This window comes from Oryctolagus cuniculus, chromosome 2, assembly GCF_051225735.1.
Source record: "Oryctolagus cuniculus isolate XC-2025 breed Fujian yellow rabbit chromosome 2, ASM5122573v1, whole genome shotgun sequence".
In the NCBI taxonomy this organism is placed as follows: Eukaryota; Metazoa; Chordata; class Mammalia; order Lagomorpha; family Leporidae; genus Oryctolagus; species Oryctolagus cuniculus.
The window spans coordinates 45,032,000-45,058,779 of NC_142868.1; the positions used below are offsets into that span (position 1 = coordinate 45,032,000).

The 26,780-nt window shown below is 42.8% G+C and overlaps 1 protein-coding gene across 4 annotated transcripts in view; it reads left to right on the forward strand.

The window, feature by feature from the left end:
* The window catches only part of KIF13B (kinesin family member 13B), a 217,403-nt gene that overhangs the window by 106,196 nt on the left and 84,427 nt on the right, over nucleotides 1–26,780 (forward strand). For all 4 annotated transcript variants that reach the window (XM_051842522.3, XM_051842523.3, XM_089325433.1 and 1 more), the window contains exons 11-14: nucleotides 6,231–6,443; nucleotides 8,072–8,182; nucleotides 16,082–16,216; nucleotides 22,348–22,478. In XM_051842522.3, the coding sequence (XP_051698482.2) occupies nucleotides 6,231–6,443; nucleotides 8,072–8,182; nucleotides 16,082–16,216; nucleotides 22,348–22,478 (590 nt within the window). The remainder of the gene's footprint in view (nucleotides 1–6,230; nucleotides 6,444–8,071; nucleotides 8,183–16,081; nucleotides 16,217–22,347; nucleotides 22,479–26,780) is intronic.

The window sequence follows — 26,780 nt, forward strand, 5'->3', positions numbered from 1 at the left end:
CATCTGCTCTCCCACAACATGGTGCTGGGAGAGAAGAAAACAGCTTCTACACAGCTGCCTCCAGTTCAGCCAATAAACTGTAGGACTTGCTCCTGATTGGAGGAGAGCAGCGTACTCGGCGTGTGGGCAGCCGAGTTGGGATTGGCAGAGGAGGACTATAAAGGAGGAGAGAGACGGCATGCACCAGGAACATCTAAGGGGAACATCTAAGGGGAACACCTGTGCAGCCCCCAAGAGAGCCGGCCGGCGGTGTGCCGCTCCCCTGCGGAAGTGGGGAATGTGGCCAGGGGGAACTGCCCTTCCACGGAGGTGGAAGGGATAGTAGCCAACCTGGGAAGAACCAGCAGCAAACCCGGGGAGGGCCGAGCAGACGAAAGAACAGCGCAGGGTCCTGTGTCGTTCCTCCATGAAGACGGGGAGCGACACTGTGAGACTGTATGGCGTCGTAAGCCACTCCCTGCCCTTGATGGATCAGCACCTAGGAAGGGAACTTCAGTGTGTGCTCAGACTATTAGAATGTGAATCTGTGGTGGACTCCGTGACAGCACAGTACTGGCACATAGAGTCTGATGAAACAGAAAACTGTTCCAGGTTCCCGCTGTCTATGTGGAGGGGTGTGCTTAGTGGGAGATAGACTGGGTATTAGAGGATATAGTTCTAGTGACAGTTTAACTTTTTACAGAGGGTGTCAACCCTGAGCAAAATACTTTGCCTAATACTCTTTTTTTTCCCTTACTTTTTTAAAATGGAGAAATAATTTTGTGTGCCACGTTTAGTTTTGTGAGCATTCATTGTCTCATTGATCAAGAATATATTCACTGGGAACCAGCATTGTGGCATATCAGGTAAATCTACACGTGGAGTACCAGCATCCCTTATTGACACTGGTTCATGTCCCAGATGCTCCACTTCCCATCCAGCTCTCTGCTGGTGGCCTGGGAAAAGCAGTGGAAGATGGTCCAGGTGCTTGGGCCCCTGATACCCACGTGGGAGACCTGGAGGAAGCTCCTGGGTATGGTCTGGCCCAGCCCTGGCTGTTGAGGCCGTCTGGGGAGTGAATCAGCAGATGAAAGATCTTTCGATCTCTCAATCTCTCTCTGTCTTTCTTTCTCTCCCTGTCATTCTGACTTTCAAATAAATAAATAAATCTTAAAAAAAAAAAAAAAAAAAAAAAAAGGAAAGAAAACTTTGTTGACCACCTGTCTCTGTTAGGGTTGAGAACAGAGGTCACAGTTACTGACTTAACTTACAGCAGATTTAGGGGGCAGCCCTTGTGAAGGGAAGTCAGATCTAACGCTTTCTGCACCCCTTGAAAGATTTCCCAATATTCCATTTTGTAAACTAAAACAGCTCACCATCTGAACAGGCTTTGTCAAGTGAAAACATTTTTTCCATCAGTGTCACTAAGTTCTGCTTAAATGAAATTTGCTGCAGTGGAAATTCTGATAGATTAAACACTTTGGCTAAAATGCAATAAAATTAGAAGTTTGAAACAAAGGGTAAACAAATTTGATAATTAAAAAAAATCTCGTAAAGGATTATTACAAAACATTTACTACCAAGGAATGTGTCAATGATTCATCTTAAAAATCTCGCACGTTTTCTCCCGAAGAAAGCTGGGTGAGATCCTTCCTTCTTCCTCAAACGTTCCACAGAAACACTTCCTTGATGCGCCTGATTTGAAAGAGGGACTATTATTGTCCTTGTTGTGTGATGTTTGCTACTTCATCCCATCTCAAACAATAGGAAGTAACTGCTGTCGATGTAACTAGCATGGATAAAATGTCCCAGGTAACTGGAACCCGTGGCAGTAGAAGCAGAGACCACGCGTTCTCTCGTTTGCCTCTCAGCAGGTCAGGTAGGCTGCAGCGTCAGATCAGGGAAGGTGCACAGAACAGTGGCAGGATGAAGGCTGGAATCCAAGGCTGGCCTCACTGCCCAACTTTTCTCGCCTGGCCTGTGCTCTTCAGAAAGGTTGCTTTTCATCTGGAGGCTCACTTTACCCATCTTTGGTAGACAATGATGAAAGACAAAATATTTGAGCTTGAAGAATACTTGTAAAAACAAAACTTTTTGAAAAAGCTCACTTCATCTTTTGTTTACATTAACGTTATAAGTGTTGTAGATCAAATGTTAGCCCAGGTTTTGTAGTTTTCCTTATAAGCTTATGTGACCTTCCTTGTATCTTGTTTGACTTCAGCAGCAAGTTCATAAATAGGAGTGCTTTTTAAAAATGTGTTCCAGAGCTTGCAGTGTTCCCAAGGGCCACTCCAAATCCGATGATACACAGTTCATTCTTCTTTGAAGTGCCTTTTAGGTCTCTGTTGCTTTTTCCTTCTATATCTATTCCCCTTCATCCTCATTTGACATCGGGGTGGTTCGCATACTTTTTAATACAACTTCCATTGAACTCAGAAAATCACTCATCTGGGATAAGATTTGCAGTTTATTTTTCAGTTTTTTTCCCCATTGCATTTGAATTATAATTGTGTTCTTGAGCTATAAAACTCCTTTTTTTCCCCTTTAATTTTTGTTTATTTGAAAGGCAGAAAGACAGATTGAGAACGAGAGCGCGTTCACACTCCCCTGTTCACTGGTTCTCCTGATGCCCACGCATGCTGCGGCTGGCCTGGGCTGGAGCAGAAAGCTGGGAACTCAGTCCAGGTCTCCCGCCTGGATGACAGGAACCCCCAGTGACTTGAGCCATCACTGCTGTCCCCAAGTCTGCATTAGCAGGAAGCTGGAGTCAGCAGCCAGAGGCAGGTGTGAAACCTAGGCACTGCCGAGTAGGATGGAGGTGCCCTGACCAGGGTCTTAACCACCAGGCCAAGCACCTGCCCTGTGGAGTTGGCAGTCTTTAAACGAGGGCTTCTGAGCATCAAGCAGCTCCTGTAGAGAATGAGTGCCTAGGTTGTCTTTGGCATCCACCGTGCTTTTTCTTCCTTAGTACTGCTTCCCTAATGAAGGCCACTTTCACTGCCAGTGTTTCCAGGTTTCTCGCCCGGTCTGTGCTCTGCAGCTAGGAGCACAGCACTCACAGCAGCTTTCTAGATTAATACTCTTAACTTGTTCCCTTTTGGGATCTTGGTATTCTAAGTTCTAGTGAAGTGGCGAGTGCTGTCTCGCTTCCAGGGCCACATTCTTACTCCCGTTGGCACGTTCTCCACCACTCTTGCATCGCCCCTGCCATGCCCCCTGCTTCTCTTTACCTGAGTGATGCTGATTGAAATTTAGATCTCAAAGGTGCCTTTGTCTGGAAGGCTCCCCCTGCCTGACTGCTCTTGTTTTTGCCACACCACGTTGTGTTTACCCTGGCTTAGTTTTTACAGTGTTGCTTAGGGGCGGGTGAGCTGAGTGAACGGGCAATTTCAGCTCTGCTCTGAACTAGCATTAGAATCCATGATAAGTCGGCCAGTCTTAGTCTTCCTGGCTTTCATTTCTTGTCTGTAAAATGCAACAATTTGATTAGATGACTTGAAAAGAGTTCTTTCAGCTTTTAAAAAATTTTGATTTCCAAAATTAAATTTGTATCCCATGACCACTTAATTTGAAACAAAGCGAGTCTAGTTTGCCTAATTAAACAGTTAAGGAGTCAGCAAGAAGCTTTCTTTCTCCTTGAGCCAGTGCCAGATCTTTTGTTACTATTTCCTTCTCACTAATGGCAGGAGGCCACTTTACTGTAAGCACATTGTTGCTCCCCGAATGAGGGCTTTAAAAATACCAAGCATTTGTTGCCCACTTTCCCTTTTGCAGCACAAATAATGGCATAGTCTGTGCATGTTTCTCCTTTGGCAGCCATCAGCACAGCCGCCCTTTGCCCCGTAGCACCTGTGGTTCATGTGGCTGACGCTGTGGTGCTACTGGCGAGCTGAAGTGCAACGTGGGATTTAATCCCTGGCTACTCTTCATGTCCCATTTGAATCTCATCAGTGTGCATGGCAGTCTTCATGACATTTTTCTGGAAGTTGCCAAATCTTGGGCACCACCAGTGTGAAATGAGTGTCTATTAGTGAAAAGTAAAACAAGCAATGATAGATTTGAAATCCCAAATTATTTCCTGCCTTTTCATGCATTAAAGTATATTTTCTCTGACAATACAACCATGTTTTCTGTGGAAAAACAAATTTTTAGTACTGGATAAATTGGTATCTTGTCTGTGACTGTATTGAATTGTTATCAGTAGTTCAGGTATTATGTTGTTCTTGATACTAAGAAATAATTTGGAGGGGGTCAAATCTGTCTTAATCCTCAGATCTGAACTATGTATTACCAAGTAAATATTGGGAAGTCCTTTTGAACTTGAAAACAGAATCTAGCTTGGCTGGAATATTTTTTTACCTTACTAGTTCTGGGTTTTTTGGGCAGATTATTTAACCTCCTCTATCAGAATAAATGTTTTCCCATCAGTAAAATGGGGGTGCCAGTCATCAGCTTTAGAAATCTGAGAACTAAGTACATATGCAAATATTATCTATGTAACACATTTTAAACATATTGGAGTTGGAAAAAAGTTATGTTTTCAGTAATAATTTTTCTGTAGGTATTGTCCAAAAATACAGTTTTATTATGAGCTGATGATTTCCATGTTACTGGCCTTTTGGAATTTCTCTCTAATCTTGAGATTACTCAGGGAGGCCACTGAGTCTTATCTGGATAACTCTTCTCAGCTTGGCGTGGTTTAGCAGTGTGTGAGTAGTTTATCTGTGGCTCTGTAAATGATTTCTCCCCAAACGTAACAGCTGGAAGCAGCAATCAGCCTCTCTGTGGTTTTGGCCAAGGTCTGTCGCTTGGTGGTGGTAGGGTCTGCTTTCTGTGGTTGCTGGGCAGACTTTAGTAGGTCTGCTTCCAGACTCGCTCTATGGGGTCTATTCATGGGGTCTTCTCTGCTCATGGCAACTGGTTTCCCCCAGAGCAGGAGAATGTGCCCAAGACAGAACCACCTTGTGTTGATCTCAGAAGTGACTTGCCAGGCCGGCGCCACAGCTCACTTGGCTAATCCTCCACCTGTGGCGCCGGCACCCTGGGTTCTAGTCCTGGTTGGGGTGCCGGATTGTGTCCTGGTTGTTCCTCTTCCAGTCCAGCTCTCTTCTGTGGCCCGGGAGTGCGGTGGAGGATGGCCCAGGTGCTTGGGCCCTGCACTCGCATGGGAGACAGGAGGAAGCACCTGGCTCCTGGCTTCAGATCGGCGCAGTGCCAGCCGTGGCAGCCATTTGGGGGGTGAACCAATGGAAGGAAGACCTTTCTGTCTCTCTCATTGTCTAACTCTGCCTGTCAAAAAAAAAAAAAAAAAAAAAAAGTGACTTGCTATCACTTCTGCTGTATTCTGTTCATCAGACGCTCAACAGAAAGTTCTGGCTACTGTCCAGGGCTGGGGATGAACACCAGGAGGTGAGGATAGTGGGAGCCACTTCTGGCGCTGTCCACCACAGGTGGATTCCATTCAGTCTTGTTTGCATCTGCCTCGCTCTGATGGACGAATGTCCCAAATTGAGTTTTGTGATTGAGTGGTATCTTGTTACTTCTAATATTCTCAGATGCAAAGTCTTTTTTTCTGTATGTTGGAAGACAGTTCCAAAGCCCATTTCACTGTGCCTGTCAATTGCAGTATAATGAACAGGACAAGCCTTCTGTCGGTATCCTTGTCCGAACTGCGGAGACTTTTGTGTAGAACCAGAAACCTGTTCTGTTAGTTTTTGAAGGGTTATCAGGAAGAAAAAAAAAAGCTCTATAATGTGTCTGGTTTCATAAGACTATAATTTTATGTTTTGGAAACTTTACTAGGTATCTGATAGCTTGTAGCCACAACTTTGTGCATCATTATTTAGGCTTCCCAGAGCTTCCCAGGTAAGTAGCACAGCCATCAGATGTGTGCTCATTATCACATTTGTTCAGTTCTTCTAGGGAAGATTTTGCTGGCATTTAAGCCATCTTTTCTTCATTCTGAGTTTTCTGCTCACTTAGGCTATTCTGTTGCCTGTAAAATGGGACAAATGGACTTAGAATTAATTTTTGTGAAACTGAAATAAATGCAGGCTTCATATTTCTTCCCTGTCTTTTCTCAAAAATCAAAGCTCCTCCCTTTTTGAGAACAAACAACATAGGATTTGAGTCAGTATACCTGCTTTTAGCTCTAGTTTTGTCATTAAATATGTGTTTGACCTTGAGCTTACTTCACCGTGTTTGACTTCAAGTTCCCTAAAATGCACCTTCTTTTCTTCCCCCTCCTGCAGGACAGCCTGGGGGGTAACAGCAAGACCGCAATGGTGGCAACTGTGAGTCCGGCAGCCGATAACTATGATGAAACCCTTTCCACACTGCGGTATGCAGATCGCGCCAAGCACATTGTGAACCACGCTGTGGTGAACGAGGATCCGAACGCACGGATTATCCGAGACCTCCGGGAGGAAGTTGAGAAACTGCGAGAGCAGCTCACGAAAGCAGAGGTAAGAGGCAGCGCCGGGCAGCGCCCTGTGCATCCAGGGAAGGCTCTTCAAGCCAGAGCTCAGGGTTTCTTCCTTTGGCCTCCGGTGATGAGTCCTCTGCTGAGAGTTTTCAAATTTCCTACAGGATGAGAAGTTGGAACTGAGAAGTAAAGAAAGGTTGTCACATTTGAAATTGAGAGTTTTCATAGGTGTTAAAAGGTTTGAATAAGAGAGAGAACACAGAGAACTTCGAAAATATTTTTCATGTGTAGCCAGGCAGCAGACGAGAGCAAAGAGATATTATAGCATAGGGGAGAGCAAGGGAGTGACCAGAAACAAACCATACGTGATTCAGCTTAGTGCCAGAAATGAGTGGGCATGGATTGATTGGAAGAGGAATCCAACAGATGTTTTTAATCTTATTCATTAAGTGATGGAATTCAGAATGGAAATCTTGAGGTCTTTCACACCTTAATGACCCGACCTTTCCATGTTGGGGATTAATTATGTTTGTAGGAAAACAGCTCTAGCTAAAGTACCCATCTCTTTACTGTCCTCAATTTCTGCAGCCTTCTGTGTAGTCTACAAGGCATTCTCTGACTCTGATCCCCTCATGAAATGATTTGTTTTGTTACTGATTTTGAGAACCTACATAATTCTCATACATTCATACATTGAAGCGTCTCTTGAAATGTGGAGTGAAATACCAGATTAAGGGTTCCTGCTGTAGCGAGCATTTCTGCACTACAGTCATTTTGCACTAGGGGGCTGTTCCTGGGGCTGGCACCACAGCCCTTTTCTTCAGAACCCTATTCTGGGAGTAAATAAGGAAAATATAGTTAGGACAGCTACCTTGAGCATGTCATTGCCTGTTGAATTTTATCCTCTTTTTATAATTTTACAGGTCAGGGTTCTTGGGAAGTTACAAGCAAACTTAGTATTATTAGCACCATCCACTTTGCAGCATGTACACATTAGTCTGTATATATTTGAGTAAATTCCTAAGTCATCCATAAAGACTCAATTGAATCCTGTGTATGAAGCTAGATACTTTACCTATTAGAATTTAAAAAGGAATGAGATCTTCACAGTAGGTTGGAGGAAAAGGAAGAATTAGTCTTCCTTTTATTTTATTTTTTTAAGATTCTATTTATTTGAGAGGTAGAGTTCAGACAGTGAGAAGGAGAAACAGAGAGAAAGGTCTTCCATGCACTGATTCACTCCCCAAATGACCACAACGGCTGGAGCTGGGACGATCTGAAGCCAGGAGCCAAAGGCTTCTTCCTGGTCTCCCACATGAGTGCAGGGGCCCAAGCTCTTGGACCATCTTCTACTGCTTTCCCAGGCCATTGCAGAGAGCTGGATCAGAAGAGGAGCAGCCGGGACATGAACTGGCACCCATATGGGATGCCAGCACCGCAGGTGGAGGCTTAGCCCACTGTGCCGCAGCGCTGGTCCCTAGTCTTCCTTTTAAATGTACCTCCGATAGTTTGAGTTTCTAGTCTTCACCGTGGCCCAGGTAGTGGGATCAGTGATCTCAGCTGCACAGCTGAGAGGAGACAGATGGTCACATAGGTCCTTGCAGAGTTGGCAACTTCTTTTTCCAGGGCTTCGTCCAGACGTTTCATGAAGTAACATTCTGCTTGTAGGCAATGAAATCTCCAGAATTGAAAGACCGGCTGGAAGAATCCGAGAAGCTAATCCAGGAAATGACTGTGACCTGGGAGGAAAAATTAAGGAAAACCGAGGAGATCGCACAGGTTTGTGTTTCTTAATTTTGTAGCAGTTTATACAGTGGACTCAACTGGCATTTCTGGCCCCTTCTGCCAGTGACAAGTCTGCCACTGTTAGTAGGAATCTAGGTCTAAAAGCGTCTGTAGTTTACCAAATTAATTTGGAGGATAAAGTGCTATATTTTCAATAGATTATTATGTAAGAAATAATTAACTCTAATTAACTCTTCAGTATTAGTAATCTTGAAGGTTTTTTTAAAATGAAGTAACTGCTTTGTAGTCTCTGACTCTGATCCCCTCATTAAATGATTTGCAGAACTAAGGAACTTAATGGAATTATAACATCACTAGTGATAGATTTTGGATTATGAGCTTCTTGCTTCCATGTGACAGCTCAGGGAAAGTAATATGAAATGTCCAAGCCTGAGGTGACTATCCTTTTTTGGTAAGAAAACTTAATAAAGAGTTGTGAAATCTTAGGGTGGGAATGTTGGCATTAGTCTAGGAAGAGCTAGTCAAGTTTAGCATTGGGAGAAAACACTAAAAGGTCTACGTTCTAAATAAAACCCTTACTTCATGGCTTTCCTGCTACATGATTATGCACCCTTTGTTTTAGAAATGTGTGCATGGTGATCCGGAGCTCAGCACCCAATCTAGTGGTCTTTTCATGGTTGAACAACTCAGATAGCAGCTAGTTAATTGAAATCTTCTGTCATTTCTTCCCCTCTGACCTAGCTTGTTTTTCTTCTAAGAGTGGAAGTGTCCCACCTGTATGTGGTAACTCACGGTGACAGTGACAGTCAACATTTATTGGGTACCCTTAGGAATTGGTCCTTTTGCCTAGCACTTTTAACTATGTGGTCTTCTGTAATCTTCTCAGTAGTCCTGCAACATAGGAACTGTTGCCATCCAATTCGTTTGTTCGGCTCGCTTAAGTCTTACCTCGGCCTCTTGCCCTTCCTTCTCTAAGTTAAATATCCCAAAAGCTTTTGACCATTCTTCTATTAGAGAGCGTAGAGAACTTGCAGCATCTTTTGTCACCCCATAGTCTCCATCTTTAAACAGGCTGTCTAAAATTGTGCATTAGGTGATGTAAGACAGTGCTACTATTAGCTTGCAGTGAATGTTGTGTATGTATAGCTATATCTTGGTACAGACTAGGGTATAATTCCATTTTAAAGCTTGTTTATTATATCTATTTTCAAAATAGATACAAATGAGAGAATATTATACTAAATCCACAGGTGTTCTGTCAGCTTCATCAAAGAAAAACATGTGGCCAGTCTCGTTTTGGTTCCCTCCTTGCATTGAGTTTCCTTAAAACATATTCCCATACTCCCCAAGTAGTAGAGAGAACACACAAGTCTTTAAAATACTTCTTACCATGTATCTTACTTCCTATTTTTCATAAATTATGTCATTCTAGTAATTGTCCATTGTGGACTCTGCGGTGTGAGCCTTTTGAGCTGTTCCCAAATGCTTTTAAAAAAAATAATCTTTGGGCTTTTTATTAAGATTTTTTTTTTTAATTTACTTGAGAGGGTTACAGAAAGAGGGGAAGACAGAGAGAAAGGTCTTCCTTCCACTGGTTCATTCCCCAAATGTCTGCAATGGCTGGAACTGGGCCTAACTGAAGCCAGGAGCTTCTTCCAGGTCGCCTATGTAGGTATAGGGGCCCAAGCACTTGGGCCATCTTCTACTGCCTTTCCAGGCCATAGCAGAGAGCTGGATCAGAAGAGAAGCAGCTGGGACTAGAACTGGCATCCATAGGGGATGCCAGCGCCACAAGCAGAGGCTTAGCCTGCTGCACCAAAGCACCAGCCCCAAAGCATTGATGTTTTTAAAAAATGAAACTATTGCCTTTAATATCATTTTCTTGACAAGCAAAATCGCCAGTTTCCTTAAACAATACTAGTTTAATTTAGAGGAAATATAGGGCCGGCGCCGTGGCTCAATAGGCTAATCCTCCACCTTACGGCGCCGGCACACCGGGTTCTAGTCCCGGTTGGGGCGCCGGATTCTGTCCCGGTTGCCCCTCTTCCAGGCCAGCTCTCTGCTGTGGCCAGGGAGTGCAGTGGAGGATGACCCAGGTGCTTGGGCCCTGCACCCCATGGGAGACCAGGAAAAGCACCTGGCTCCTGGCTCCTGCCATCGGATCAGCACGGTGCGCCGGCTGCAGCGGTGGCCATTGGAGGGTGAACCAACGGCAAAGGAAGACCTTTCTCTCTCTCTCACTGTCCACTCTGCCTGTCAAAAAAAAAAAAAATAGAGGAAATATATACCAATATCAGTAACTAACAACAAAAATAAGGAAGCTAAAGCCCTACAGTTTAATTTAGGACAGGTGATCATGGAAACAAAAGAATATTAAAATCATTTTATTATGCACACTGAAGGAAAGCATAATAGACAGCAGAGTTCTTTCCCACCATGCAATTATTTACACCTGTTTGTTTAGCTGGAAACACTAGCTTGAGGGGTACCGATCCATTCCATTTGTGATCATTTCTTTATGGCCATCAACTGTCTTACATTTGAAGAAAAAATGTAAATGAAAAGTCTTTTTTTCTTTGGTGTCTCCATCACTAAGACTTCTAGGTACTTTGGTAGAATCTTGGATGTCCTGGTGCGTGCATTAAAAGGAAGCAGTGTGTATGTGTTCTGAAAATACTTTTAAGTCTATACAGTGGTACTCGGGATGCGCAGCTCAGACTTCTCCTGCTGCTACTGTGACATCTGATGAACGGTTGTTAGGAAAGTTCCGCCCCAATTTTGCTTTTTCATTCGCCACTGTGCCTCCTTTTCCACTTTCTTCCTTTGTTGTTCTGCTCCCTTTTGTCTGTTTTCCGCTGCCTCAGAGCATCTTTTGTGTCTTTTGTTTGTCACACTTCTTCCCAAAAGTGTTGACTTTGATGTGCCCTTGTGCTGACACAAACCTGGGCGAGTCTGAGTGAGCAAGTGCAAGGGAAGCTCCTCTTTAACATTTGTGTGCCTTGCTCCCAGGAGCCCTGTGTCTTATCTAGCACCTCCTTCAACCCCAGTCTCTCCAAGCCTGGAGGCACTAGTGCTGCTGGCCCTCCCACCCTCTCATTGAGAAAGCCTGGTGTGCAGATGGTCTGTCTCTTCCCAGTCAAGATTGGCATTTCCCAAAATGTATTTTTGACAGGATAGCATAGAATATGGATGAGTCGCCTGTTTTAATATTTATTTATTTATTTGAAAGTCATCAGAGTTACAGAGAAGGAGAGGCAGAGAGAGAGGTCTTCCATCTGCTGGTTTACCCCCCAAATGGCCACAACGGCTGGAGCTGTGCTGATCTGAAGCCAGGAGCTTCTTTTGTGTCTACCACATGGGTGCAGGGGCCCAAGGACTTGGGCCATCTTCCACTGCTTTCCCAGGCCATAGCAGAGAGCTGGACTGGAAGTTGAGCAGCCGAGATTCAAACCGGTGCCCATATGGGATGCTGATACTGCAGGCAGCGGTTTTACCCACTATACCACGGTACCAGCCCCCATTAATGAGTGCATGGTCACCAGGTAAATTTGGGAAATTCTAGGTAGACTCGATTGAGTGGATTTCTTTTCTCAAAGATTTTGCGTATCATCTTTGGGGCTGTTGCCAGTCAGCCAGGCTCTTGCTATGACCCCTGTGGTCTAGTGTGCCAGCTCCAGACATGACCCCTGCTGTAGAATTCCCAGGTAGCCTGTAGGCGCCTTTTGACCCCTAAATATGCAGTGCTTTACAGTTTAATTGTCCGTGTAAAGTTTTATCGCCTAATGAGTTTGTAAGGTTCTCAAGGAAAAGGAAGTTTTAGTGTTTTTAACGGTGGTGGTTTTTTTTTTTTAAGATTTACATATCTGAAAGGCAGTGAGAGAGAGAGAGAGAGAGAGATTGAGATCTTTTATCTGCTATTCTTTCCCCAAATGGCCTCAACAGCCAGGACTGGACCAGACCAAAGGCAGGAGCTTCTTCTGGGTCTCCCACTTGGGTGGCAGGGCCCAAGCACCTGGGCTGTCTTCTGCTGCTTTCCCAGGCACATTAGCAGGGAACTGGATCAGAAGTGGAGCAGGCAGGACATGAGCAGGTGACCATACAGGATGCTGGTGTCACAGATGGCAGCTTAACCCACTGTAGCACAACACCAACCCCTCAATAATGCTTTTGAGTAAACAGAACTCAAGATGACTATTTTCTAATTTGGGTACTCTGTCTACCAGGCCAGATTTTCTCTCATTTCCATCTTTACGTTCCCATTAAAAATGCACACTTGGGCCGCTATAATCCAAAAGTTGTACTTTCGAAATTTATATTTATTAAATCACATTTGGGGCCAACATTATGGCTTAATGGGTTAAGCTACTGCCTGCATGGTGGTGTTCCATATGGGTGCTGGTTTGAATCCTGGCTGCTCCACTCCAGTCCCGCTTCCTGCTAATGCACCTCGGAAAGCAGCAGACAGTGGACCAAGTCCCTGGGCCCCTGCACCCATGGGAAGACCTGGATGAAGCTCCTGGCTTTAACCTGGCCCACCCCCGGCCGTTGCGGCCATTTGGGGAGTGAACCAGCAGATGAAAGACCTTTCTCTCTCCCTCCCTCCCTCCCTCCCTCCCTCCCTCCCTCCCTCTCTCTCTCTCTCTCTCTCTCTCTGTAACTGCCTTTCAAATAAATAAATTGTTAAAAAACAAAAACCAAATATATACTTAAGTGATATCAAAACCTTGAGGTTGATCAGGTTTGGCAGACTGCTCATGGATGGAACCTGGTCTGCCACTCATGTTTGTGTTTGTGTTGGAGCACAGCGGAGCTCATTTGTTTTTTGTGTTCTCTTTGGCTCAGCTAGCAGAGCTGAGTAGTTGTGACATGGACCATGTGGCCCACCAAGACTGAAATACTTGCCACCTGACATTTTATAGAGAAAGTTGGTCAACCCTTGATACCAGAAGCAAGATTTCATGATATCTCTACATAACTGTATTTTATCATATAATGTTTTTATGAGCTTGTTCCTAGGTGTTGCAAGTATTTGTAACTTTTGAGATGATTAAAAACTTAAATTTTTGACAGGAAATGTAATAACAAATGGACAGTTTTCCACCATTGTTCCTGTTTTTCATTTACCCAAAAATTTTATGGTATATTACTGTTATATAATCTCAAGCAACAGAAAAATGTATAGGAAGGTAGAATAAAACAGCAGTTTGCTAATTGTGATAATTTTGAAAAAATAAATAGTTGAATTCCTTTCCTTATTTTATGTACATTTTTTTTTTAAATAGAGGTTGATAAGTTGGACTTATTCATTTGATAGGTAGTGTTAGAGAGAGAGGGAGCAACAGTGAGAAAGGTCTTCCATTTGCTGGTTCACTCCCCAAATGACTGCAGTGGCCTGAGATGGGCCTATCTGAAGCCAGGAGCTTTTTCCAGGTCTTCCATGTGCGTGCTAGGGCCCAAGTGCTTGGGCCATCTTCTGCTTTCCTAGGCCATAGCAGAGAGCTAGATCAGAAGAGGAGCTTCCGGGATTAGAACTGGCACTCATATGGGATGCAGGCATTGCAAGCGGAGGATTAACCTGCACCACAGCACTGGCCCCATGTACATGTTGTTTATCAACAATAATCACTTGTTGGCATTGCGAGTATTAAACTCTCCCAGACTTCTGAAAGAACCTTGTAGTTCTTTTTGTTAGAAGAGACAGTTAAGCATCAGTGAACATATAAATTAGGATGGTGTGCCTAGAAATAGCAAAATTCTGGGGCAGGCATTTGGCCTTTGGGTTAGGGTACCGGTTAAGATGCTCACATCCCATATTGAAATACCTGGCTTCCACAGCCACCTTGGTTCCTAGCTCTAGCTTCCTGCCAGTGCAGGCCCTGGAGGCAGTGGGGATTGTTCAAGTAACTGAGTTTCTGTCACCCAAGTGGGGGACCTGGATTGAGTTTCAGCACTCAGTTATGGGCATTTGGAAAGTGCACCAGCAGATGAACCATCTTTCTGTCTTCTGTCTGTCTCACCTTCTCAAGTAAATGCATAAACAAAAAGATAAGACTTTATAAAATGGAAAGAAATAGCAATAGATTGCTTTATTTTAATTATGCTGCAGGCTTAACTGTGTGGCCCTAGTTAAAAGACTTAGTTTGGTGCTGCCCCCAGAATAAAAGGTCGTGGGTGATTGTGACTTCTCACTGCTTGCTGTTTATGTTTATCCATTGTCATAGATGACCTTACCCTGCCACAGTTCCACTTAATCCTAGGGCATCCAGTTGTGTAATGGATGTGTATCCTCTTAAGTACATACTTTCCTATATTATATGGCTCAGAACTAGACAGGCACATACAAATAAAGGCTCATGTTATAAAAATAGTGCTTGATTGTTAAATTAATAACAGGAGTCACTGTATACTAATTTCCCATGCAAGGCCTCTGTCCTCAAAGAGTTGTGTTTTGAGAGTTAATAGTAAAACTTGTTCTCAAATATTTATTTTGTTTTAGTGTATTTAAGTGGTGGATATTCTTAAGTCTCATAAGTTTTAGTTACACCTAAGTGTCCAACTCCATTGCTTGTTTTCTTAGGTGTTTCCTTAATTAATGATAAAACTTGTTCTCAAGGACTTACTTTCTTTTAATGTATTAAGTGGAGAATATTCTTATGTCTTAAAGTTATGTCTAAATGCTTGCAAAAGATGTATCTTTCTTTGTGCTTCTTTAAAGTTAATTAAGTTTCTAAAAAGGTGAAATTAACTTTGAGATGCAATGACTTTGAACAGCCCTTGTCTCTACTGTTGAGGAACAGTTTTTTTTTCTTTTTTTGTGCAAATTGTTGAATTCTTTACTTAGTATGGAGTTGGTCTTCTGTGTATAAAGTTAATTGAAAATGGATCTTAAGGGAGAATGGGACTGGGAATGGGAGAGGGGGGAGGAGGAGGGATGGAAGTGTGGATGGGACAGTGAATATGGTGGGAAGAATTGCTGTGTTCCTAAAGTTGTACTTACGCAATGCATGAAGTTTGTAGTACTTAAATAAAAGAAAAACAGTGCCTTAAAAAAAAGAAAACAGTGCTTGAGTGCTTATGCAGGGTTTTATCTACTTATTTAAAATTTTGCACTGATACCATGAAAATTATATGTATATATGTATATATTTTAAAACGATTTTTTAGAATACATTCATGGCACTGCAGCTTTGAGTGCTCATGATGTGCCTGCCCTCTGCTAGATGCTGGGAACTCAGCAGTTAGCAAGAGGGATTCATTCCCACACAGCTTACGTTCTGATGTGGGAGGAATGATCATGTAAACAGATGGCAAGCAAGTATGAGGGCAAGTCTGCTCCAGATAAAAGGAACAGGTGTAAAATACCTGAAGCTGAAGCAAGAAAAGAGCGTTCTTGGCACTTGCAGGGCCCTGAAACATGTTCCATGTTAATGTGGTGCAGAGTTTGAAAGCAGGAGTGAGGAAAAACGAAGGAGAGGAAATGGGCCAGGACGAAGGGCCCTGGGATCTGCAGTGAGGGACTTTGGTCTTTGTCCTTGCCTGAGAGTCACTGAAGAGGTCAAGCAGAAGAGTGCAGTGACTGCTTGGCTCTTGAGAAGGGTTTGGGTTGAGGAAGATGCCCTCACGGGCTCATTCATGCAGAATTAATACAAGAGAATGTATGAGTTCTAGTTGTTAGAAATGTTTAAGAAGGGAAATTGAGAACTCAGTAGGACATGTGGTTGCTATTTGTAATGAACTTTATTTTTTAAAAAATTTACTTAGTAAAATGACTCATTTGGGAAGAAGAGAAAAATGCAGTGATGTTTAATATCATATCTGAAGATAGCATATTGAATTAGAATTATACTGAATTATTAACTTGCTATTATGAGATATTTTATATACTGCTGCCTCAGTAGCTGTGGAATTTATATTTCTTTGATACATTTGCAGGAGCGACAGAAACAGCTTGAGAGTCTTGGAATATCTCTGCAGTCTTCAGGAATCAAAGTTGGGGATGATAAATGTTTCCTAGTTAACCTGAATGCAGACCCTGCTCTGAATGAACTTCTGGTCTACTATCTAAAGGTGAGGTCCTGTGCTTTGTCACTAGCTTCCTGCCACAAAATAGAGCAATAGTTCTTGGTCCTTTTTTAAAATTGGGGAGCCATGATTATTCAAATTAGCAAATAGTTTTTATTTGAATACCTCAAGTGTAGAACAACCTTGGGTTTTTGGGATCAATTTCCCTTTTTAGTCTTTGAGTGATGTTCAACGAAGTCAATGTAAAAATGCTATTTTGATCATTATTTCTAAAAAGTTAAATGACTTATCTGCCATTATTATATGTGATTTATGCCAGGAAATTAAGGAGGTAAGTTTAAAACTTAAGGGATGACTTTTAAGACTAAATGATTGGCTTGGTCAGTAGACTCAAGATTTTGTTGTTTGTGTGTAGCTCGTCTGTCCATGAGCAATTTGTTAAGAGGAAATCCTTAAAGAAAGTAAAGTTTTTAGTACTATTTGGTGTGAAGTTTGTTTTCAATGACTCTTAGGAAAATAAATTTGGATTATCAACTTAGAACAAAGGGAGGAGTAGAGACTGAGAAGCTCAGAGTATGGAACAAAAAAAAGACAAATATTTGCATTGAAATCTGTAACTCATGAGATATCACGGGCAGATAGGAGACTACTTTAAAATCAGCATGAACCTGAAGCACCCCTGCTGTTATGAGGTGCATGCCAGCACCACCTTGGTCAAGGCCAAGGCGTAAACTGTGGTGGCCTGGGGAACTCAGCATGGTGTTATACATGTTAAGATGCAGTCTTTCAGCCCCTCGTGTAGATTTCACTAACCTACCAGAAAAATAAAGCTGTAGTGAGCTGATTAAGTTGGAAACAGCTTTAACATTAATGTAATGCTTTAATTTCTAAAAAGACTAAAGAATTCTGACAGTATAGTTTCCCAGTTTTTATCAGAGATATCCTGGGATAATTGCTTTGTGTCATTTTGATAAGACCCTTTGGTTAGGAATCTTACACCATGTTTTGTTCCCTTCTGAGTTACACTGAGTCTCTGCACACATCTCAAGTATTGTGGTTTAGTGGGAGTCGTGCTGTAGTAGAAGAGAGGTGTTCTGTGTTTCCAGTCCATGGCAAAGTCTTAGCCCACTCTAGGCTGCAGATTCTTCCTTTGTAAATGGGTAGAAGTTATTTCTGCCCACCTTGCAAGGTTCCTGTAGTGTTTGATACATAGGGGCTCTTTATACACAGAAACATTATACAAAATCAAAATATTCCACGTTCCACTTTCTCATGCAGGAGTGTAGAGCCTTTTTTCTGCCAAGGGCAAAATTTGAATTTTTATAATATCATTTGCAAGCCATACAAAATTATCACCTTAAAAATGAGCCTGCTACAGATTTGCTGATTTTGAGTCCCGCCTGTAGTTGCCCTGGGAGGGCCAGATCAGATGATTTCATGGGCCTTGTTTGGCCCAATGGGCAGAAGTTCCCCACCCCACATGCGGGACTTTATATGCACACTATGCTTATCTATTAAAAATCATGACATCACTTTGTATTTGCAAACCAGTGGTGTTAGCAGGTTGAGTTAGAATCGCAGCATGCTTTGGAAGAGGTGCACTCTGAGAACAAGACTCAAAAGCTCTGCCCTTTTAATTTCTCAGAACTAGGAATTCTTTGTGATGTGATGTAGTTCAAATTGGAACGTTCCCCCCACCCCACCCCCAGGAAGAATCCTGATTCATATCTGTTCCTTAACTGAAAAGTCAAACAAAGAGACTGTTCACAGAATTTTGGAGAGCAGTCAAAATATTTCTGGTCCTCTTGTGTGGAGGTGTTTGGGTTCTGTTTCAGACTGTGTGGTTAAGCCTGTTTGAGTGAAGTTTGAGGCCGTGCTGTTTCTTGAGTGCCTGGGCTAACCCCCTGTCAAGAATATATATATGCATGACAAAGCACATTCAGAAGGGCGGTTTCAGTCCAAGAACAGTTTTTTCTTCAGTAAAGAGATACCTTGATGTGGGGCGGAGGAATCTGGAGGCCGCGCCTTTTTAAAATATCATTGCCTTCACATTCTGCAGTCGGTTTAGAAGCTGGGCAGATGACTTCACGTCTCTGGATGCTCTCAGCCACCCATCTGCAAAGGAAGGCGCTGGGTTAAAACTCCTCTGAAGTTCTTTCTGATTCCAAGTTGTGTAGTTCTCTTACACTTTAGAGCAGAATTCTCCATTTATTCTAGTTTACTTGATACTAGCTTTCGTTAGAATCATTAAAACCATCTACTCCACAATGAGACTGATTTGCTATCATTGGGTAACTTTACGAAGGGTCTTTGAATGTTCATGGAAATGACATTCTCCCTTCCATATTCTATGAGCTTTGCCCTAATATCTAATATCTGATTTCGATTTTCCTGTACTTTCACAGCATTTAGGAACTCCCTAGGTAGTCTTCTATAGCACCTCTAGTGCCTATGTTTTTCCCCATTGGCATTTTCATTGCTGTGCTTATAGTGCAGTAAGAAGAGTTTATAAAGCTAATTGACTAATTTAGACATCAGCAAGGCTTAGGTAGAGGCGAGCTTTTAGAACTTGTTATTTCAGATTCTAGTGCATCATCCATCACATTAGGTTAAATTATAACCTGAAGTGAGATTTCCACTGTCATGTATACCATGATCTTTTTGGTTAGGACTTTGTCTCTTGTGTCTGCAGTGGCTCACTGTCCAGCTCATCATGGTTGTGACTATGGTATTTTTTGGAAAAAATGAAGTTGTCCTTTGACAACTAGGATTAGACCTTTGTGTATTTGAGTTAGTGTCTTCTGTCTCTGATAATTTATAATTTATTCCACTGACAGATACTTAGCATACACTCTGTATTGCATGTTACGCTGATTGTTGTAAAAGATCGAAAAGTCCTATATAAGTTGCTATCTAAACAAAGTGGAGAAAGTTTTTGTGAACTAGTAAATCATAATACTGCATGAGTCTTAAGTGTAACCGGGATTCAGAGAATGGAGAATTCGGTGTATAGTGGTAGAAGTAGGTGTTGAAATATGGCTTCGTATAGAGGTGAAGGAAGAGAGCATTTTTGGCCAGGAGAAGCTGAATCAGGGCAGGGATGTGTGCATGAACTGCTGCACAGGCTAGGAGTGCGGTGGAGTTGCTTCCACACACTCTGAGACTCCAGCGTAGGGTTGGGTCTGGGCTTTTCCACCTCTGCCCCCAAAGGATAGAAAGGATTCCCAAGCAAAGTATGCCTGGGGGCCGCAGTTCTTCATGGGAGGTGGAAAGGATTGCGCACAAAACTGGCCCAAGGCAAACGCTTGGGGATTTTTCCTCTTTAGGTGATCTTGGACCCTTCCCTCTCTAGACTCTTGTTTCCCTCCTGGGCCTCCTCTCCACCTTGCTGTTGGTGATAGGGAAGACAGAGGAGAAAGACAGGGTAAGGGAAGGGTGGAAGCAGGCATAGAGTAGAATTTTTAGGCATACTTAGCTTCACAAAAACGTTACCTCCCATTTACATCCAGTCCAGTTGTCTCCAGGTTAAGAAACTATAGGATTGGCCAGGAATCCAAGCTAACAGTGGGGAGTAGGTATGTGCCTTGAGTGTCCTGGGTTGTGGATACACCCTGAGGATCTAACAGGTTAGTACAAGGCAGTTCTGCATGCCAACTCCTTGTTACCTTGCAAATACCATTGCATTGTGGTCAAGAGAAGAAACCCCAGGACAGAGAAGTGGAAAATACTACTGAAGAAGAGGCCTTCTCATGAGTTTGGGATTCCAGAAGGGGTGGGAATATGTGGCGTGCTGAATGTGTTGAGAAGGGCAGTCTGTGAAGAACTGGAGAGAATTGTCTCCTGTTGGGTCTGCGGAAAGGCCAAGGGAGGTGACTGCTCATTTATCTTTCAATTTTTATTTAATGCCTAAGTGCCAGGCCTGTGTTCAGTGCTTGGAATACAGTGGGGAGTGAGGCTGTCCTGTGCTCAGTTTCCATGCTAGCTGTGGAGGTGGATGTAAACCCATGAACAGCCAGGGTCCTGGAAGGAATTAAAATTGGGTGGTGTGACAGGGAATGGGTGGCTGTTGCCAGCTGTGAGTTCAGGAAACACCTCCCTGAGGATGTGACGTTAAAAGCTGAGGTACAAGTGCTAGAAAATAACCACTGTTGAGCTCAAGGGAAGAGATTTCAGACAGGGGAAACAGCCAGTACTAGTCGGTGGGATGGAGATCAGCTCAGTGCACTGAAAGAACCAAGAAAAGCCCATATGCCTAGCTCACACTCCCTGGGTGCAGAGGGTTAGGAGCAGAGGATAAGAAAAGCAGCATTCTGTGCACCTGCGTGAGAATTTGGACTTTGGTAGAAATTCAGAGAGAAGCCAACAAAAGTTTTCAAGGAGAGGAATCACACAATTAACTGCTGTGGTGGGAGTGCTGGGAGTGGTATAGGAGTTGAGACATAGTTAGGAGGCTCCTGCATTCACCTGGGCAAGAGATCCTGGAGGCAGGGGAATGAGCTGATTAGTCAATGTGTTTTGGAGGTAGAATCTAAGGATTCCTTGACTGACATGGGGTTAGGGGTAGGCTGCTCAGGGAATGAGAAAAGATTCAGGATAATGTCTAAACATGGTAGTCGACTAGCTGGGTGGTGATAATGCCATTATTATTGGAGAAGGGAGTAGGTTGATCGGAGAGATGAGAGTAGGAGTTGTGCTTTGGCCCTGATTCACTTAGATATGTCTTTGGAAATCAAATAGGCAAAGAATAATGGTGACTTGAACTAGGAGAATGGTCATGGAGATGGGGAAAAACAGAACTGAAGTCTAATTTTTGGTTGTTGACGTGGGCTTAGTTTAAGTGTAGACAGTATTTAAAGCCAAGGAGTGGTTGATGTCACATAAATCAGGTGGCAGACTGCTTCCCATACACCAAATCCAGATACTTCCTTTTGTGTATGATACAGGAGCTGAGAATTGTCTTTACATTTTTAAATAATTGAAGTACATGTGAAAGTACATGAAATTCATATTTTAGTGTTTATAAATAAAATTGCCATACTTAGTCATTTACTTGCTATTTGTTTGTTTTTGCCTTTTAAGGACAGAGTTGAATAGTTGTGTGTGAGTTGCTAAAAGTAAAGCATTCCAAACTTACCCCTGATCTGGGTGTGTGTAGAAAGAGAATGGGGCGTAGAAACTCATCTCAGGACCTGTCAACATTTAATCACATATGGGCAGTCAGAGGTTGAAGTTTGAGGGAACTTAATGGTTATGTCAGTTTTCTCCATCAAGGATGAATGAGTTAACTTTCAAAAAGTAGAACTTAGCTGAGTAGTTGGGGATCTTAAGGTAAGAACACATCTATTGCATCATTTATGAGATGAGGGAGACCATAATATTCATAAAATAATTTGTCTTTCAAACTCTTGCACTAGCTTTTATGTTTGTAGTTGACAAATTTTGAGAACAGGTAAGTGTTGTACAACTTAATAACTGTAGCTGGAAGATCAGTGTTGTTGGTAGGCCAGTGGCAGATGGCTCCTCTAAGCATGCATTGGAGAACTGTAAAATATGTGAAATCAAAGTTGTGGTAGAAGATGATGAATTATAGTACAGACACAAATATAAAATTACAATAATTTTTAAAGAATTATTTATTTGAAAGAGTGACATCAAGAAAGGGAGAGACAGAGAGAAAGAAGAGAGAGAGATCAATCTTCTATCAACTGGTTCACTTCCTAAATGGCTGCAATGGCAGGGGCTGGGCCAGGCTGAAGACAGGAGCCTGGAACTCGATTTGGGTCTCCCAAGTGGATGGCAGGGGCCCATGTAATTAGGCCATCATCCTAAAGCTCATTAACAGGGAACTGGATAGGAAGTGGAGCAGCTAGGCCTTGAGTCAGTGGTTTCATATGGGATACTGGCATCACAAACAATAGCGTACGTAACTCATTGTGCCACAATGCTGACTTCTAGTTTATGTTTAAAGGATGTAATTCAACTTTGTATGTTATTCCTTATAATAAAATATAAATGAGTTGAATTTCAGAGAAAGCCAGGGGTTCCTCCTACCATTATATTTGCTTTAACATTTTTTAGCTAAGATAATAGGTTGATGTAAGAGGACTCGATAGATGACTTCAGTTTGGGTACGTGTAAGAATGCAGTATTGATGAGTGAATTTGATTCTTTCTTAGGAACACACATTGATAGGGTCAGCAAATTCCCAAGATATCCAACTGTGTGGAATGGGAATTCTTCCCGAACATTGTATTATAGACATTACACCAGAAGGCCAGGTTATGCTGACTCCTCAAAAGAATACCAGGTAACGTATTGAATTAGTGTTAATGTCAAAATAATCTTTACAATTTGTTTATTTGATTTATTTGAAAGGCAGAGAGACAAAGAGATCTTCCATCGCTGGTTCTCTCCCCAAAATGCCTACAATAGGCAAGGCGAGGCTAGGCTGAAGCCAGGGATTGGAAACTCAGTCTAGTCCTTGTGCATGGCAGGGAACCCAACTACTTGAGCCATCACTGCTGTCCTCCAAAGTGTGCATTAGCAGGAAGCTGGAAGTGGGAGCAGAACATGCCCTAACTTTTAATGGGAAGAAACTATTCTAGTAGTGGGTGGTCTAAGGGAGGTTTTGCCTTCATTTGCTTTTATTTTTAAGTTCATTTAAGATATCCAGTGGTTTAACAGTCCCTTTATGTTTAGCATTTTAGCATCTCCCATGCATATCCCTCCCTTCTGTATTATCTAACATGGCCTTTTTTAGGCCTGCATCAAGTCTTTTTTTTTTTTTTTTTTTAAAGATTTATTTATTTATTTGAAAGAGTTACACAGAGAGAGAAGGCCAGGCCACAGCAGAGAGCTGAATTGGAAGTGGAGCAGCTGGGACACGAACCATTGTCCATATGGGGTACTGGTACTGTAGGCGGTGGCTTTACCCACTATGCCACAGCACTGGCCCCTGCAGCAAGTCTTGATTAGAATTCCTGTCAGTGGACCAGCCTTGTGGTGCAGTAGGTTAATCCTCCGCTGCCAGGTTAATCCTGGCTGCTCCACTTCTAATCCAGCTCTCTGCTGTGGCCTGGGAAAGCAGTGAAAGATGGCCCAAGTCCTTGGGTCCCTGCGCCTACGTGGGAGACCTGGAAGAAGCTCCTGGCTCCTGGCTGTGGATCGGCTTAGCTTCAGCCCTTGTGGCCATTGTGAATCAGCAGATGGAAGACCTTTCTCTCTGTTTCTCCCTCTCACTGTCTAACTCTACCTCTCAAATAAATAAAATCTTAAAAAAAAAAAAAACTATCAAAACTGTGAGCTTCCTCCAGGCCTGCTCGCTATACTGCTAGAAGGCTTTCTTTTGCGTTTGGTAGAGCATCCCGTATTCTGCTGCCTGTTCCTCTGCATCTGCCATTCCTTCGGCCTGCTAACTCCTCTTTACCTTCCAGGTTAGACTCCATCCTCAGCTACTTTGGAGAGTTCCTTGTTTAGTGTACACTGAATGCCCTTCCCTGTGGCCTTTATGCTTCCTGCCATGTCAACGCCTATTTTGTGTTCTTCTGAGCTATTGACCTTTATTACCCATTGCACTGTAAGCCCCTTGAGGATAAGGGCCTTTCTTGTTTGATTCTCTGTCCCTTGCATAAGACTAATATGTAAGTGCTCAATAAATAAAGCATGGATGAACAGGCCTAGTGTTTTATGAATTGGATGTTTGTCAGTATGTTTCTTTCATCTATGAAATTGTTAACACTGTGTTCTAGAACAGGACATACATGTCTGTAACTGTTATAGATAATGGTCAACTGAATTATATTGGTCCTCCAAATGTCGACTGTTTCATTCTATGATGCAAAAAGCAAATTGTTAAAACCATCACTGGTTTCATCTATCAAGTTTTTCTACATGGGGAAGCCATCAGGTACCTGGTGAAGGATATAAGTCAGGAACCAAAAAGGGCAGCAGGTGTCCTGACCCTCACATCAGGGCCGTGCTGCTCTTCTGTTGGGTGTGAATAATTGCACCTAGCGCCAGCCTCAGGCGGGGTTATTCTGAGACTGTGATAAAAGGAGACAGAGCAGGCCACAGCATGTCATCCTCTAAGCACAGAGGAAGACAGTCCCTGTGCCACTCATACAATATCAGTATTCCCTTTCTTGGCCAACACTATGTACTGCTGTTTGACCAATGACAACAGTATCCTTGTTCTGGCGTCCCTTCCCTTATAGATAAGGTGCTTTGAAATACTCAATCCTAGGATGACGTCCATTTTCTGATAATGTTCAGTGTGTATGGAGCCGCCGCTTCCTTAAACCCTCCCTGAAGTTGTCCAGCAAAGCCCACGTCTTCCTTACTCCCTTTCTCATTGAGATGCCCTCAGACTCCTCATGTTGTATCTTCTTCAGCTTGTGCAACCACAGCTGTATTCCTGGTGGTGCTTGGTGGAGGATGTTGACACAGGTTTTCAAAATTCTTATTTTCATTGTAAAGGCTGGAATCTGTCACTGATAACAAACACTGCCAGCTGTTTTCCTCGAAGTGACAGATTTCACTTTGTTCATTTTTGAATATACAAGTCTGGAGCCGGTGCCGCGGCTCACTAGGCTAATCCTCCGCCTTGCGGTGCCGGCACACTGGGTTCTAGCCCCAGTCGGGGCGCCGGATTGTGTCCCGGTTGCTCCTCTTTCAGGCCAGCTCTCTGCTGTGGCCAGGGAGTGCAGTGGAGGAAGGCCCAAGTACTTGGGCCCTGCACCCCATGGGAGACCAGGAGAAGTACCTGGCTCCTGCCTTCGGATCAGCGCTGTGCACCGGCCGCAGCAGCCACTGGGGGGTGAACCAACGGAAAAGGAAGACCTTTCTCTCTGTCTCTCTCACTGTCCACTCTGCCTGTCAAAAAAATAAAAAATAAAAAAATTTAAAAAAATGAATACACAAGTCTGAAGTCTGAAGTTTGTGTGGGTCAGGCACTTCATGCCTTGGGATGTGTTAAAAGCCTGGTTGCTGCTCTTCCAGTCCAGCTCTCTGCTGTGGCTGGGGAAGGCAGTGGAGGATGGCCCAAGTGCTTGGGCCCCTGCACCCACGTGGGAGACCAGGAGGAAGCACCTGGCTCCTGGCTTCGGATCGGTGCAGTTCCGGCCATAGCGGTCATTTGGGGGGTGAACCAATGGAAGGAAGACCTTTCTCTGTGCCTTCTCTCTCGCTGTCTATAACTCTGCCTGTCAAATAAATAAAAAAGTGCTTTCTGTGTACTTCTCATTTTGTCATCTGAAATACTAAAGTTGAATACTCAGGGTCAAGATTTAATAAAAGTTTTACAATTAAGCAAGTTTTACTGCTTAATTGATGACATTCTCAAATGAAACATTTGATTTTTTTTTTAAATTGTGAATACATGGCAGTGAATATTCTGGTTACTACCAGTAATGTTTGGTACCACTACTTTGCTTTGAAGTAAAGCATTAGTAGTTTAACTCATGGTCTGCACAGATATCAACACAGTGGAAAGGAGCATTTAACTAAAGTTTAATGTTACTATGAAGATAATTTTCATCTTGGGGACCCCATGTGTATTACACTGTAACTGATGTGTATTCATTGTCTATGTAGTGTGTATGTACTAAGCATAGCTTAACTGCTATGGCTCTTTAAGTATGTTTATGTTTTTTGCCATTAAACTCCTCCTTGAATTTGAGAAATTTGTGTCATAAAGACTAAAATCTTGTAATTTCAGTTAGTCCCCTCCTATCATAACTATATAAATATAGTTTTTGCATGGGATTTGAATAATGAGATGATGGGAGCATAAAGATCAGTTACTTTTGGTGCCATAAAGTCCGTATGGTGAGTCAAAGCTAGATAGGAAGTAAGATTCGGTGTGGGTGTATGTATACACATAAAAAGCATGAAGTGCGTAAAACCACCTAACTACTTTCTAGCTTTATTGAAAAAGCTTTATTTACTTAAATAAGATACTGTATGCTGAAGTGATCAGCATCCCTTACTGAGGAAATGAGAACCAAACTGGACTTGGATTGCTGATTAAGATTTGGGACGATGGAAAGGAATCGGAACCTTTTCCAGTCTCTTGGGCTGGTATGAGTCGGGATTTAGAGGACAAGGTTTTCACGTTTGGCAAACAAAATAACCACCCCACCCCTGAAATTGGGACTTAACTAGAACAGGGAAGGGTGAAGGTGAACACAGCTTTCCTGTACAGGGCCTCGATATCCTATATCTTAGTGAAGGAATTCAACAGAAGGAAAGCATGATGGCACTGGTATCCCAGTAAGACCAGTCTGACAGTTACAGGCATAATCTCCTGTTTATTTCCTGTCCTCCCAGATTCTTCCCTTCATTGCATCCTACCCACTGTTTTTGTTCCTGAAGTTCATCTTTCAGATAAGCAGTCCTGTGGAACTAATAAATCTTCTATCTACTGATAGGCTATGACAGAGTAATTTAATCTAGGTTTCATTTTACTGGTATCTGTAGATACTCTTGAGTCCAGTCGGTTGAATGACTCCTATCCATATAGATGGGACATATTTGCTTCAGTTGTGTGTATACTACTGCCATTTTTCTTTATTGGCTGTAGTGGTTCCATATTTATGCCTTAATGTATGAG